Source organism: Astatotilapia calliptera, chromosome 11, assembly GCF_900246225.1.
Source record: "Astatotilapia calliptera chromosome 11, fAstCal1.2, whole genome shotgun sequence".
Taxonomy (NCBI): Eukaryota; Metazoa; Chordata; class Actinopteri; order Cichliformes; family Cichlidae; genus Astatotilapia; species Astatotilapia calliptera.
This window is the reverse complement of record NC_039312.1, coordinates 14229273-14244983: the sequence shown is the minus strand read 5'-3', so window position 1 is coordinate 14244983 and position 15711 is coordinate 14229273. Positions and strand designations below refer to the sequence as shown.

Sequence of the window (15711 nt, the reverse complement as noted above, 5' to 3'; positions counted from 1 at the left end):
CCTCACATTTCCTATGGAAACAGTAGGGATGCACTTAATTTTTAACAGGACTGTTGATAATCAACAGCTGATGCCAGGGGGATTTTCAAAAAAGGATTTTTGGTCTGTTTCCATTTTATTAAAGGGAAATGTAATGTCTTCATTGCAGAAAAACCCCCACTTTTGAAGCATTTCAGCCCTTCATTATTGTTTTTGAATGAGCTTGGGTTTATTCATTTAAAAAAAGGAACTGGAATTCGAAACACCACAGAAACGGACACAAAAGATTAATGACAAACCAATCCGTCCCTAGATAAAACACATGCAAAACAAGTCTGATCAGACGTGGGCACATTGTCATACATAGGATCATGTTATTCAACGCAGTCTCCCTTAGAGGTCAGGTTTATCAGCTGTTCCAAAACTTCATCGATCTTCACCAGCAGGTGAACTGTAGTTGTTTAGATTATTTCACGTTTTCAGTTAAATCTAATGGAAGAGCTCCTAAAGTGAACCCTGAGGGGAGACGGTTTTGTTTTCTAGATTTATGGTGATTCTAAAACTGTTTGCACAAGTGGACTGTAATGTTTCAGCTCTGTTTGTGAATGTCATGTTGGATTATTTTGGGATATTGAAGTTTCCCTCTTTCCATTTGGAGCCACAAACATGGAAAGTTGCTAAAAACAGATTGAACTTTCTCAGTTTGCCTCACTCTCATCCTGCCCTGGACATTTTGGATATTCCGATTTGTAGATGACCACTGTGGAGTGGCTTTTTTTTTTTTTTTCCTTTTCTAACTAAATAAACTGTGACAAAAAACCCACGATGGAGACCATCTAGCCTGGATCTCTGATTAGCAGAGTGAACAGCAGCTCCCCTCATTGCTGTTATGGCACTGAGGGCTCTAAGCCAGACCATCCAAATGCTGACGTCACCCCCCCTCATCCCCACTTCTGTGCACTGCAAGGAGCGGGAGGGGAGGGATGGAGAGAATAAAGTGATTGGTTTACCGACCCCCTTCTCCATGACACATCATGAAAATAAAAGTGCCGGAGGCCTAAATTATCACATTCACCTTAACCGTGCACTCTTAGATGTTGTTTTAGAGACAAATCCAAACCAGCAGCTCTGCCTGTGGCTAACAGGCCTCCTGACCACAATGTCTGGATAAATAAATAAACAAAGTGAGGACAAAGGTCACCATAAGTTTCAGGATTTATTTTTTAAACATAGGGTTTCCCTCACTCACATTTTTTCGGTTCTAGTGACCAAATCATGCCTTGTACTACCGGGTTTTTGAGTAGTAATGTGTTCCTTTTTTTTTTTTTTTTTTTAAACTACCTGGCTCCTCTGCTGGTTGAAGTGTAAGAAATATATCTGCCCTGTTTTGTTGTTTTTTTCCTTTTTCTTGACCTCCCACTTGTAGGATCACTGACGTGGACAACGGAGCTGCTCTCACATGAAAATAATTTCCTGAAATAAATAAAAGATTAAGTGCCACACCTAGTGGCTGAAGGGGGTAGAGCATTTACAACTTGGATTCCACTGGGTCAGAAAACATCAGGAGAAAATGGTATTCTGCACACGGCCACGTTTATGTGTGTGGCTGTTTTACCTGAAGCCCTCCGTCACCAACTTTAATACGTTCATTGCCCTTTGTAATCACTCATCTGCAGGTCAGCCGGCAGTCTGAATGTCGGGGGAGGGGGGGTAGTGGACGAGCTCCAGCTTTTCCCCACGAGGTGAGACGCTCCTGACTGAAGGAGAAGGCTCACCGACTTGGATATGTCCTTTCTTTGGGGTCACGTGGGTCACCCTGGAAGGCCCGGCATGAGGGGAAAAGCGGAAAAACTCCCAGAAACGATTGAATGATTGATCCAAGTTCCACAATTACAGCCTCTCCGACGATTAGCATTAATTTCAGAGAGGGGGTGGGGGTTGGAGTAAAATAGGCGTGACCGTATGGTTGACTTTACCCATGCTATTACCATAAATTATGCAGATAATTTTTCTTTTTCGTGGGGTGAACCTCTAATTATTAAATAGGGCCATCGTCAGTGGAATAAAGCTCAACCGAGATAGACTGGCTGTGCAACAATTACATCTCCAGTTGAGAGGAGTCAAAAACTTTGATTTGAAACTTCTGCCGAAGGGCAAAGGGGCGTGTTTGGATGATGATTTGGGTCCTAAATAATCTTGTCGTTTGGCAGAAAAAAAGTCCATTGTATACGGACTGCAATCCCATTATCCAGAAACGAATACATCAACTTTTTTCTTTTCTTCTTGAATGACGATCCAGCTTTTTTCTTAATGCTCACTAGGACCCAGAGGCAGCCTCGGATCGGCCAGTGTGGCCGAGTTTGCGCTAGGGGGCTAGGGGAAGGAGGGGAGAGGAGGGAGGGTGGGGGGAATACAAGAAATGTCATCTCGAACATCTGAAATAAGGAGCAACACACAACGCGAAGAGTCTCCACACGTGACAGCGACACGGCGCTTATATCTGGCAAAAGGCAGCAGCGAGCATCAGGACCGATCGGGAGTTCCAAGTCACCGCTCAGTCTGAGCAGCGCGCAAAACGCAGACTCACTTCACCGGCTCTCGTTTTACGCTCTCAAACAAGCAACACATGTGTTTCTGCTGGAAGCCAAGTGGACGAGCCTGAGAGAGGAAACGCAGGTAAACGGAATCTAAGCACCCCAATTTTTCCCCTTTCTTTACAGAGAGGAGGAAAGGACCCCCTCCTCCTCTTTCTCCTCCACCACCTCCCCTTCTTTACCGCTACCACCTTTTTCCTCCTCCTCGGACCTCTGTTCTCTTCTGGAGACACAAGTTTCTCTCTCTCACTCACACACACACACACACACACACACACACAGAGGGATGCTGCACGTTCCCCATTCGCACTTGCACTCAGAGGTGGGAAGCTGAAAGTGGAACCGGAGCGGAATTGCACTTAATCTTGTGAAAGGTACACAACATCACGTTACTCACGGAGCGTTATTATTATTTATTATTATTATTTTTATTTTTTGGCGACCACTACGCACAGTTGCCTTTATTTTTATTTTTATTTTTAGAGAGGGGTGCCCTTTGAGCTTTACATTTGCGATTGTTCCGACACATTAACACACAGAAGCTTCTCTGCTTTTTTGTTTTTTTGGGGGGGGGGCTTCAGTGCACTCCTCTATCATCCCCACGCATCAGTGTTTAGGGAAGGTGTTGATTTCGTTACACTGTTATCACAGTAACCTCCTTTGTCATTCTCCCCCTCAGCGCACGGACACTTTTACTCAGTGAGGATCAGCGCGCTCCATAAAATGATCCCAGTCGGCGACTTGATACGATGTCACATCTCGTCTTATGTTTGACACATCCGATGACCAGCTAAAGAAACGTGGAGGAGGACGTTTCACAGATTTCGAGATTTTAACTGGAGTCCGAGCTACACACCGCCGTCCAGATGCAGTTTCGACTCTTCTCATTTGCCCTGATCATATTGAACTGTATGGAGTACAGCAACTGTCAGGCGCCGTCGCACCGCTGGAGGAGAAACAAAAGAGGTAACTAGAAGATTAAAACCTTCCAGTATTACAGGAGCATCACTTTTAAGGGTTCGCAAAGAGTTTGTGTGTGTCCGGGGAGGTAACTAGCCTAAACAAGGTTGTTCACACACTCTGTAAAAAGTCCTCTTCGCTCCTACTTGTAGCCCCTGTTTTGTGCGCACTAAACGCGGGCGGAAAGTTGTTGGGTTTTGTTGTTGTTGTTTTTCTTTTAGAAAATGAAATTAAATCTGAATTTTGTTTTCAACGCACGTAACTTAGTGCCGTCGATCCAAACCAGAACATTCCAGAAATCCATGCAAAAAGGAGAAAAAATGAATAGTTGTTTGAGCTACAGCTCATTCTTACAGCATCTCATGTAACCTACTGACCTCTCTAAAATAAGATTTTCCACATTGTTTAATGATTTCAGAGCCGGTAACTGGTGCGTAAAATGTGCGCAAAATGGGCCACGCGCATCCAAAATGACAAAGAGCGAACTGGATTAGCGTTAATTCAGGCTATCTGTGGATGTTCTGGTACCAGAAAAGGTGCAGTGTGTTGGAGGCACGTAAAGCGCTACATAAATCGTAAAGCGCTACATAAATAAATAGCGCTTTGGGTCTGTAGCGAGCAGGAGGTGACTTATTCAGTGGACAGATACGGAATCCCCGTCCTCACACTTATGGATGCCACATCTCAACTCCACCCTCCCTCCCACCTACCACCTCTTAAGCTGGTTTTAATTGATCTCATAACCACTTTAAACAGTTGGTAGGAAAAGCGCATAACAATCACCCTGCAGAGGCGCAGGAGCTGTGAGGAGGGGTCGGGGACAGGAGGGGGGGAGCAGCACCTTCGTAAATACCACTCTCTACTCTGTATGAATGAGGAGCCAGCCGGATTAGGAAAGTGGCCCCTGCGGAGCCCTCCTCAGACCTGTGACATAACACATTGCCGAGATCCTTTTTAGGGTGACCGTGAGAGGAAATGTGGTCCAGTTTGCGCATGGCGCTAACAACCCACGTCTAAAGGTAGGACACTTGAAAAACTCATTTAAAGTCAAAGGGGGGTGGTGGTGGTGGGGGGGTGGGTTCATGTAAATTGTAAGGCAATCACATATTTAATCATATGCGCTGCGTGCCAGGGGGAACCTCCACACTCTGCAAGCCCTCCACTGCCCATCTGCAAATAATCAGGCAATCACTGCGGGGTACTGGCACACACACGTTTTTCAGCCCCTCTCTTTCTCTCTGCATCTCTCTCTCTCATTGCACCGTGCAACTTTTAGATAGCACACAAGATATGGAGTGCCATTTATGTGGTAAGAGCAGTGTTTCGCCCTTAAGAGCGCCTGTAATCTGCAGGGTTGGATGGTCAAGCAGCAAATCCAGCGGTGCACATTTGTCTTTAGGTGCCTCTTTATCTGTGCTGCTGTCTGTTTGTGTGTGAGGGAGAGTTCGGAGAGAGAAAGAAGGAAGAGAGCTGGGGGGTGGCCTAACCAGCGGGGACGAGATCAAAAGGTTAACTTACACATTTGACCTCAAGAACAGCTTCAGGCTGAGGACGATAAGCTACACACTGTTACCGCTCACTCTCAGAGCGGATGTTACACTTGTCATGCTAACCCCGTGCAAATATGCACAGGTTTGGCCTTTATTGTAATGTTTAAAGTATACGTGTGTGTTTGTGTGTGCGTCTGTATTGAGGGGGGTGGATATACAGCACTTTGGGCCAAAACTGCCATCCTAGCAAGCAGTGGGCAGTCAGCCAAGTCTTCAGTATTTGTTTCCTTCCTTTATTTATCACGGTTATATTGAAAGAAGCATGTGTAAGAGATCATTGTCCAATAGGCCTAGAAATGCTTGAATATTTTTCTAGCCCTCAAGGTTCCTGTGACAGTTTTATATACAGCCTGTCTGGCATGCACAGGGAAGCTATCCAAAGCTTTCAGGAGTGTTGAGACCCAGGCACGTTTAAAACTCAGTTTGGCCGTGCTCGGCTCCCCCAGGCGAAACTGCTGTAACGAGGAATGAAAGACATCCTGCTTAATTTACCAAACACTGATGAGTATAAACAAAAGAAAAGAGAGTTTTTTTGCCACTGATATGCTATGGCACACGTAGCCGCATAACTGAGCGAGGTGTAAGGAATGGAGATGCCATCATAATGAGGGGAATGGGGGCGGGCGGGTTTGTCAAGGAGTAACGCTGCCGTTGCATGTGACCCCCGGCGCGCGGTCAAGATTGGGATCTTTGTGTGGTTTTCTGGGCTGGTCTGGTGTTGCTCACACACTGCATGGCATGAACCAGCCTCTTGTTTTGACTGTGGCAATTGTGCATATACACTTAAAAAAAAAAAAAAAAGAAGTAAAACAGATGACAGAATATATTAAATTTACACCTCCTTACCCCCTATCGTGCCCACTAGAAATAGGAAAATGATGCCAATGAGCCCTGCTATGATATCATAGCTAGACACAAGGGTATTACTTTTCATTTTTATTCTCTGGCTAATGATGCCACCTGCTGACTCCATAAAATCAGGCTCGAGTAGGAGCGCTGCCTGAAGGAACAGGGATACACAGTGGGGCCCTAAGCCGTTTTAACTGGTAATGAATAGGTAATGGCAGTCGAGAGTGGTGAAAAGTTGCCATGTGATACTGTTAACCCTTTGTGCATCAAGCCAGAAATCCCAAATTTGAATTCCCTGCAGGTCATAGCATGGTTCAGATCAGATTCAGCTGTGGAATCTGTTACTCAACTGTGTTAACTGGGTTCCCAGATGCTTGTTTTTTTGCGTGTTTTCTGTTGAAGGACCAAAGTGATTAGATTAAACCAATGCAGAGTTGGAGGGGGCGAGGCTAGAGATGCATGACACTTGCAGCATGGATGTGTTTGTGTGTGTGTGGGGGGGGGAATATGGTTTTAGTGCTAAAAATCACAAGATGTTACTGAAAATGAGTGAAAACGTGATACTCTCAGGTAGTGGACTCTTCTTAACTGATTCTATGGTTTACTTTGATAATACAGCAAAAGTTTGGTGGATTTTCTTTTTAGATGCAGCTTAGCTACTTGCACATAGTGCGCTCTCTTTTCTGAGCCCTGCACATCAGCCTGTGGACCTGTGTGTGCTGAAAGCTTGCACAAAGTCCCAGGTTTGTGGGTGTAAGTGTTAATGTTGGAACACAGCACTTCAGCGCAATATAATCTGTTGATTAAGTGTTTAAGGGGAATGACAGGGAACGCTCCAAGAAGCTGCTTTTAAACCAACCCTCGCTAGTCTGGAAAAAAAGTGTGTGTGGAGGGAAAAAGCCTGATGGCACGTCTGTTAACAAGACCTTCTCACATGATGCCACTCTACTCCAGGTGATGTTAGCACTGCAGCCTCACTCGTCTGTTTTTTTTTCTTTCTTATTCCATAGCTAACACTTGAAAGTGTGTTTGTTTTATTCGTGTGAAGCACGGGATTGGTCTCCGGAAAATGCTGAAAAGCCATCGGATCTGATCTCAGCAGAGATCCGTCCTTCTCACTCACCATCCTTGGAGGTTGTGCTGAGGAGAGAGAGGAGGGGGCTTTTTAGGGGATGAGGAAGGCATATTTAAGCAGATCAGCTGGAAGCGGCTGAATGTGAACAGCATCACCTGAGAGGGATTACAGCGGGCTGAGTCTTGACCTGAGCTCGAGCTCCAGCGTCAAGGAACAGAGCTCTGTCTTTTTTCTCCCAGGCCCTGTCAGCTAAGCTTCGAGAAGTGTAAATCTTTGTGTGTGTGTGTGTGTGTGTTTGTGTGTGTCTGAGAGAGAGAGTGAGCGAGAGAGGAAGAGTACTGGCAGATACATGGACACCCTGCAGGTGCATGTTACCGATGATCAAGGGTCCACAACACACATCCTCTCCCTTCACCCACCCCAACTTCTTCAACTAATCATGTTCACGGTCTGTCTTGGGGATTATCGTGGCCATTAAGGACAATGATTCACTTATGCACTATATTGATAAATCACATTAGTCTGACCCAGCCTCCGAACTCTGTCGAAAGACTAGCTCCTCGTCTGACCTGCACGTCGATCCCGGCCTGTAGTGCAGCTCCCACTTCAAGTCCCAGCGGTATCAGGTGAAACCGGTGAAAGGCTCCTCAGTGCGTTCGTGCCATGCTACACTGCTGAAAAACCCCCAGCAAGAGGAAAAAACATGCAGTGGCATGAACTTTCTTCTGTAGGGAGACACAGATCTGGATTCTTTATTGGGCTCCACGACAAAGTAGGATGATCCGATCTGCTTTTTCTCCACTGTTTTACCATCTGAAAAATTCAGTAAATCCCAATGAATGAATTGAGTTTGCTGAATAACCTTTTTATTTATGAGCGTGTGATCGTGAGGTAGGAGATGTACTCATATTCGTCTATCAACTTCTTCCATCTCCAGATTCGGGCTCTCTTTCATAAATTCTCTCCCCACCTTTTTTGGCTTTTTTTTTTTTTTTTTTTGATAGGGAGGCTGGGTTGGAGGGTTAGGAGGGGGATACGCATGGGGATGTTCCTTTCCAACTTTCAACTATTGTCATCTGAGGATCCCATATACTGGCAAAGCTAAATGCCAAACAGATGTTTTCAATTTTAGGCGATGTGTTACCACGCTGTAAAATTTTTTTCTTTTTTTTTTTCGGAAATGTGAAATAAAATAAAGCTATTATATAAAATCTTAGAACACACTCCATGTTTCCTCATGGTGACTGGAATCTCTCAGCAGCAGACAAAAACTACAGTGTCTGTCCAGAGTGTGAAGACTTTTTTTTTTTTGCATCCCTCACCTATGCCTGTTCCTTCGCAGCAATTACACCTTAATACGTTTCCTTATAAAGCTTCTAAATATGAGCAGCCAATTTGGTCCAATTCTCTCAAGTTTATTGGGCCATAAAAGATTCTAATGTTGGGAATCATTTCTAAGTGCCACACATAAAACAACAAAACAAAAAGAGTATTTAAAAAAAAAAACACATACAAGGTCCTTCCAGGTGGGAGAGCTGCCCAGAGCTGGGGATGGAGCCCCTCGAGCTTACACCAGAATGCATTTCCAGGCTGCTTACCTCTCACGTTACTAATACACACCTCTAAAAGAATCCAGTGAAGAGCTGTTTAGAGGTAATGATGTGAACACAATAGGCATCTATTGTGTTTTTTTTTTTCCTCAATGAATCTAATCATGGGAATTGTTAAAATGAGCCATTTCCCCTTTCGCTTTACACAAAACAAAGCATTAAAATTAGGCTTAAAGCTGGACATTTTAAGAAATGTGTTCATTCACATGAGTTAGATCATGCTTATGCCAGCAGCCAGTTCGCTTAGTTTAGTGTAAGCGCTGAAAACAGTCAGTCTGACTCTGTCCAAAGGCAACAAAACCACACGCAAAGCTCACTAATTAACACAATGTAATTTAACACACTACAGAAAGTGTAAAAACTACACTTACACTAGTGGGATTTTATATTTTCCCTGTAACATCGGTTTGTGTTAAACTGCAGTAAACTACTGCACTTGGATTCGCTATTTGCAGTTATTCTAGTTTATTACAATTACATATGTATATACAGTATTCTTTAAGGTTTCTACAACAATGTAATTATTATTATAAAATTGTAAAATGGTGTAAATATTTATGTACTGTTTTATTAGCTGACAGACTGCTGCTGTATGTTCACATAATACACATAGCAGTGATACCTAATGTTCTCATGACCTCCACGAAAAAAAGGAATAGGTTGAGTGTTGAGCTGTCCTTTCACATTTTAAGAAGTATAAAAACTTGTATAAAAACATACATTTCCTTCTTTACATGTTGATTATTTTCCTATTTTCCTTCTTCTAGTTATTACATGAAATTAGGCCAGTGGTACTCGAACTTTTACATCATTCCTCACACGGCAGGAAGAAATACTTTCGCGCCCCATCTAAACAAAACAATGACAGAAAAGCAGCTTTATTCATAAGATCAACTCATTCACAATGAATCCTTCAGTAACTTTTGTTTTAAACAAACAACTGTAACTTTTGTCACTAGACTGCTTCATTCGTCTGCACCACTTCTTCAAAAAAGCAACAAGTTAAACAGAATGTCAACATTCCCAAACATGGAAAAATAAAGTTGGGTCTTAGCCTTATAAAAAAGAAATCCAGAAACTTGTGAACAGAGATGAAAAATAAAGGATTTAGTGAGAGTTTAATACTTTTCACTCTTAGTGGCTGCAGTGAGCTTGTTTTTGACTGCAGAGCTGTGGCGGGGTGTGGTCTGCGGCGCGGCTGCGGGGGAGGGAGACGCACCTGAGCGGCTTAAAACAGAATTAAGTGGGTCCTGTTGTTGTTGTATGTAGGCTGTAGCCGAAACGCTTCAGCTGCGTGCGTAAGGCGACAGCCGCAATAAAGAAGCGTACTGAAAAGTGCGAACATGTGGCCGGGTCTGTTGTGCTCCAATCCTGGGTTTCAGCACCTCTGTAAATGATGCACGACAGACCTGACCACATGTTTGCACTTTTCAGTACACTTCTTTATTGCTGCTGTTGACTTACACACGCGGGTGCAGCTTTTCAGCGGATGCGCATATTATTAACGTAACTGCCGCAAATTTCTTTGTTCCGCAGTAAAAGGGATTCCGATGTTAAACCTGACTTTTCTGCCAGGTAACTTGCGCCCCACCTGCCAGAACTGTGGGTCCCACCAGCTGGGTGCGACACACACTTTGAGAACCATTGAATTAGGCTAGCTTCAGGCTAGCTTTAAGCTAGCTTGAGTCTGATGATAAGTTTTATGTTAAACGTCCAGATATCAAAAGTATATCGATAGAAATCGTCACTTTTGGAAAACGTACATAGCATACATAATAGAATATTGAGCACATTTATCACATCGTGTGCTTTTATCACTCCAATATGTGAAATGGTCAGGGTTAGGGTGCCCTTAGTCAACACTACACAGCATAAAATGACAACCAGAAAGCAAAAAATGTGTTTTCACAACACATAACATGTAATTTTCCTTAAGATATTTTATGAATATTCCATTTCTTTATAGCCGGCTGGCTCTAAATGTTTAGTGGATCATTTAGGGCCCAAGAGCCTTTGGAAGGAAGGCTAATGTATAGTGTTTCTAGAAAAAGCCACACTCAGTATGTGCTCTTGTTTACCATATTGATATGATCCTTTGTGTGCGTGTTGACTAGTACCTACTTTGCATTGATCTGCAAAGCCCGGAAATCTGAAACTCAAGGAGGCCCCTTGAGAAAATACACCAGCATGTACAGAAACAAACACACACACACTGACTCGAGTTTGGTGCTAAGGTCTGCTTCAATGCCTGTTAGAATGGCTCTAACAAGAAGGAGGCATGGGGCTCTCTGATTGCTACCCCCGTGCCCAGCCCACCCCTTAACACTCGACAGATGGACAAGACTCCTTTTTTTTTCTCCCCCCCTCCCTTCTTTTATGGGACCTCTAATTATGCTTACATGCCACATCAAAATAAAGCTCAGCATGTAATGCCTTTGGTATGGAGAGGAAGTGAGCTGGTCAGATGCAATAAAGCGTCTCTCTGCGGCACGTCTGTAATTTGGTGGCCTGAGTATGGACACGGAGAGGTAAAGGTAGGGAAGTCCCCACTGCCGCCTGCTGAGTGCGTGGTGCGGTACAGCCATCTATGGAGTGGCACTGAGGTGCTTTATTGAAGAACGCTCAACAAAATCCGCTTTTCTTGCTATCTTGGTTTGCCAGTATCATTGTATACTGTGTGAAAGACAAAACCAACGCACTTTCAATTACATATAACCGTGACAAGATATTTTACCCCCACCCTTGATGCATCGTTGGCGGGGACTGTAAGCACCCTCTGTTATGGCTTTGTTATGGTTTTGGCTGAGGTTGAGGTTAATGTTGGTAATTGGGCACCCTCAGACTAAATAAGGACTTGCCTGTGGAATTAGGCTTGGACTAGTTGAGACAAGAGCTTTGAATGATACAACGTGTCATGCTTAGACCGGATTTTTTATTTTATTTTTTGGTTTTGTTTTCCTGGCCATGGAGCTGTGTTGAGGCTGGCCTGTGCTTCTGTCATCTAACTCTCAAGCCTCATGGTGTGAGGAGAGGAAGGCCTCATAGCTGCCTGTGGAGTGCAGAAGCACCCGGTGTGTTTTTAATCAGAAACAGGGCTGGGAGTCATTACTGGGCCTTGATGCTTAGCTCATTGTCTCTTTGACTCCCTCTGTGGAGAGAAAGGAAGGCAGAGGACGAGGAGGAGGAAACAGACCAACAGCAACGTAGCCTGCGTGTCGGATTTAAAAAGGTCTTAGAGGGTCATACCCTGTAGACTTATGAGGTCGGGGTAGAAGGAGCAAAAAGGAGTGATGGGAACAGAGAGTGCACGATAGAGGAAGGATTGGATAAGATCTGGTCTGTCTCTTATCAGAGCAAAGCAACAAGATTGTAGGTCAATCTTGTAATGGAAGCTATAGTAACAGCAACATTAGCCTCAAGGCAGTGAAGTGTACTTCTTCTCCTGTCAGATTTATTCAGTCTCACACCCCAATACTTGTCACTCAGCTTGATGAGCTGTGAGATTATATCCGAGATAACAGAGCACCTCTGTGTGTCTTTAAACTCCTCGCTAAACGGCTAGCATCCTAGCTGTCAAACTGTAAGTATGTACGCTCAGTATCTGAGCTCATTCCCAACCTTGAGCTTGGAAAAACAAAACATCTGTGTTGGCTTTTTTTAAAGTTTTCGCTCAATGAGTTTCTTTGGTGCCGCAGGTGTGACTCTCCATGGGGAGCTGGTTATTTGTTGGAAAAAGGATGTGTTTTCGACATAAAATCCCCCCGAGCCTTCCCAAATAACAGTGTTTTATTTTTATATGTGCTTATTTTATCAGAATTGACAGGTTTGGAACATGCAGCATGTGATACTAGCAATGAATGGGCTCTTTATAGATGGGATCTGTAGTTGGCTTCTTCCTGTGAATTTCACAATAAAAGTCACCAACACGTACACTGTGTGACTGATGTACATAAAATTGCTACACTCTCATTTAACATTTTAGGATTAAAATTTATATTTTATTTGACTAGTTATGAAAAATATTTTTTCTGAATAAATTTGATCCTTATTTGTATTAAGAATGTCAAATTACATAGAAAATTCTGCTTATACACTGTTTTGGTGAAAAGAAAAAAAAATAAGAAAAATAAGAAAACAAAATGAAAAAAGAAACTTTCATTAACTATAAAAATGAATGAAATTGGTTTAATCAATAATTAAACTATTTATTTGTTTATTTATTTATTTAGTATTTTACTGTAAAAGTAACCCTAGACATTGGTTTGGTTAAATGAAGCATAAACTTTTATTCCATCTAAAGGCCACAAGATGGCAATAGCTGTGGTTGCAAAACGACTTCCAGTCACAATTAAGTTTAATTACGTTTTCTGTCTTTACCTCTGCAAACACTTTCCTGGTGGGTTTATGGGCTCAGTCACTCATTTTGGGACGTATTGAATAGAAAACTGTCTCATTTGCAAATCTTTGTCATACTTTGTTTAAAAAAGAAGGATTATCCATGCTCATTGGCTGCCAACTCATTATTGACAACTCACATGCCAAAGAGTAGTTTCACAGTCAGGTGTGCACCTCCTCAACACATCTGATTTTTATTTCTTTAAACCAAGACGATGACAGTGAAAATGCTAATCTTGAGGCTTTAAAACAAGACTTCAGAAACCAGTGGATGATATCCATCCTTTAAACTGTCTATGAATGACGCCCAAAGACAAAGAAAGTTACACTAAATATTACACTAATGTAATAGTGTGATGTCATGTAACGACAGTATTTTTTAGCTGTTTTCTCTAGAAGCAGATATAAATAATTATGTTAGCCTTGTAGCTTCATTCACTCATTTTCACTGACTATCCTTCGAGCACGAGTAGTTGCCGCTTTTCATGAAACACCAGTACTAGCAATCAACAGGCTCTCTGTAAATGCTCTCTGTTGTGGGCTTCTTCCTCTTCATGCATTTCACAATAAAAGTCATTGACATACACACTTTAACCCAGTGTGAGAAAGAAAACAAATTAATTTTAAACTGAAGCAGTAAGAGGAAGCATGTGCATTTTCCCACGCGTGCAGAACAAATCTGGTTTAAGGTGTGATTGAACAATCGAAGTACCAAAACTAACTTTTGCTATCTAGACTTTCCAGCTGTCCGGTTAAATCATTAGTGATCAGTTTGAGATTTGTTTTTGACCGTGTGACAAATACCAGAGTAGCAAGTTCTTTTTACTGTGCTGGGGTCTCTGCAAACTTCTACAGAATATATGCAACACTTAAGCTGCTAATGTCAGTCCTTGTAAATTTTTTAAGCCAGGCAGATTTTACGCACTAAGTTTCTAGTTGTTTACTTCTTCGCTTTGCTTAAAAATAGGGATTGTTTCATCAAATACCAATTCAGTCCATTGTTAGTCTAAAAGATATTGCTTAAAGCAGCTTCATTGTAAGCACTGCAGCAGTAAGGTTTATTTCTGACAGTCTAAGTGGGCTACACTTGGACCGGATGTCCTCCTGTGATTGGCCTAGATATTGCTTACAAATATTAGGAAAAACCTGGCTGAATGACTGACAAATTAACAAATGAAAATGCATCCATGTGGGACTCACAGAATAGGTTGATGCTTTAAATAACTAGAGCAAATTGTGAAGTCTCTGAGATTTTGAAGCAGTTTGTTGGAGCGCGCTCTCGATTATCCCCGAACTAATATGAGAACGACAAGTTAGGTGTAGTTTCCTCCCCTCTCAGTCAAATCTACACTTTGGGTAACGCTGTCCGTCACTGAATGAGATGCAGTCCCATTTGTTTCACAGAATGGGCACAGCTGTGTTCACTGTAATACAGTTCATTTTGTTGTATTGTATGCAGCGTTGTATTTTGTGGTCGGGGACATTTTTGTCGCTGTTTGTCTTGTTGTTGTTTTTTCCTCTGGCTGCATGCCACATGGGCTTTGGACACAAATGCACACGCACACACACGAGTGAAAGTCTAATTGCGGGAGAAAATTTTTAAGCTGTTATGATTTTAATGCAGCGCATTTTTATGTTGCGCCTTGTCAAACAGCACATCAATTGTGGTGACTGCCTTTGACTTTTCTTTCTCCATTAGGGTTTCTCACTAATCTTGTTTTAGGATGCAGACAATGAGACATGACTGTGGTAGAGACAAATGCTAGACAGAGAAGTATAAGCTTCAAAAGAACAAAAAAAAAAAGAAAGAAAGAGGTCCATTAACATTTGTCAAATTCCTTCACCCTCCCCCCACCCCCTTCTAGTTATGCACTTGTGTTACATCTTGGCTGACTTCTCCTTAACTGGATATTATTTGATTTGGAGTAGTGCCAGGGCTCAGGAGCATGCGGCCTTAGCTGTGTAAACAGCTGTCACCAGCAGGAGTCATAACTAATAGGTATCTGTGGACAAGGGTCATGTGTAGTTTATATGTTTACCAGCTAATGGCTTCAGAGATGGTACCGCCTTGGTGCGGTAATGAACACTAGTGAAGTGTAATGGACAGCATGGGGCTGCTTAGCATCAGCAATGACGATGAGTGCACACATTTGTATTCAAAGGGTGAAAGCCTTAGTGAAATAGAATAAGAAAAATAAATGATCTCACCTCAACATTTATTTGATATATGTAACAAAGAAGATACTGAATCTTTATTGAGTTGATTTGCTCATAGCTGTAGCAGCAAACGCAGCGGCGTGCAGGTAAAAGGCGGGCACAGCCATTCAATCCATTCATCTGTCTCCATTGCATGTAATGATAGACTTGACAACCCTCCTACCACCCAGAGGGTTTTGGATGCGAGTATCGGCTTCTTAAATCTTATTGAAACATCTAACACATACCTTGGAAGCCTGTGTTCTTTTTTTTGTTTTGTTTTTTTTGGGTGCAGTAGTCAAATACTGAAGAGCACGTGCAGTATTCGGGCTGAAAGAAAATTCAGCTACAGCAAAATGCCCCCCTCCTTCATGCGTTATGAAAGCATTTATTCCAAGGTTCTCTCAAAAGGCAATATAAGAAAAGAAACATGTCCTCCCGCGGGCTGAGTCCTGGCCTCTCAGAGCCAACACAAGCCGGTTTCTGTTAAGAAATCTGGGCAG

General features: G+C 42.7%; 1 protein-coding gene across 3 annotated transcripts in view; it reads left to right on the top strand.

Moving 5' to 3' along the window:
• Positions 1-2406: 2406 nt before the first annotated feature.
• The window catches only part of rspo2 (R-spondin 2), a 58845-nt gene continuing 45540 nt past the window's right edge, over positions 2407-15711 (top strand). Inside the window, exons 1-2 of one of the 3 annotated variants that reach the window (XM_026185330.1) lie at positions 2407-2655; positions 3253-3539. In XM_026185330.1, coding sequence (XP_026041115.1) covers positions 3340-3539 — 200 coding nt within the window. In that variant the 5' untranslated portion in view covers positions 2407-2655; positions 3253-3339. Of the gene's footprint in view, positions 2656-2728; positions 2948-3252; positions 3540-15711 lie in introns of those variants that run through there. The other 2 variants (XM_026185331.1, XM_026185332.1) reach the window with 2 other exon arrangements.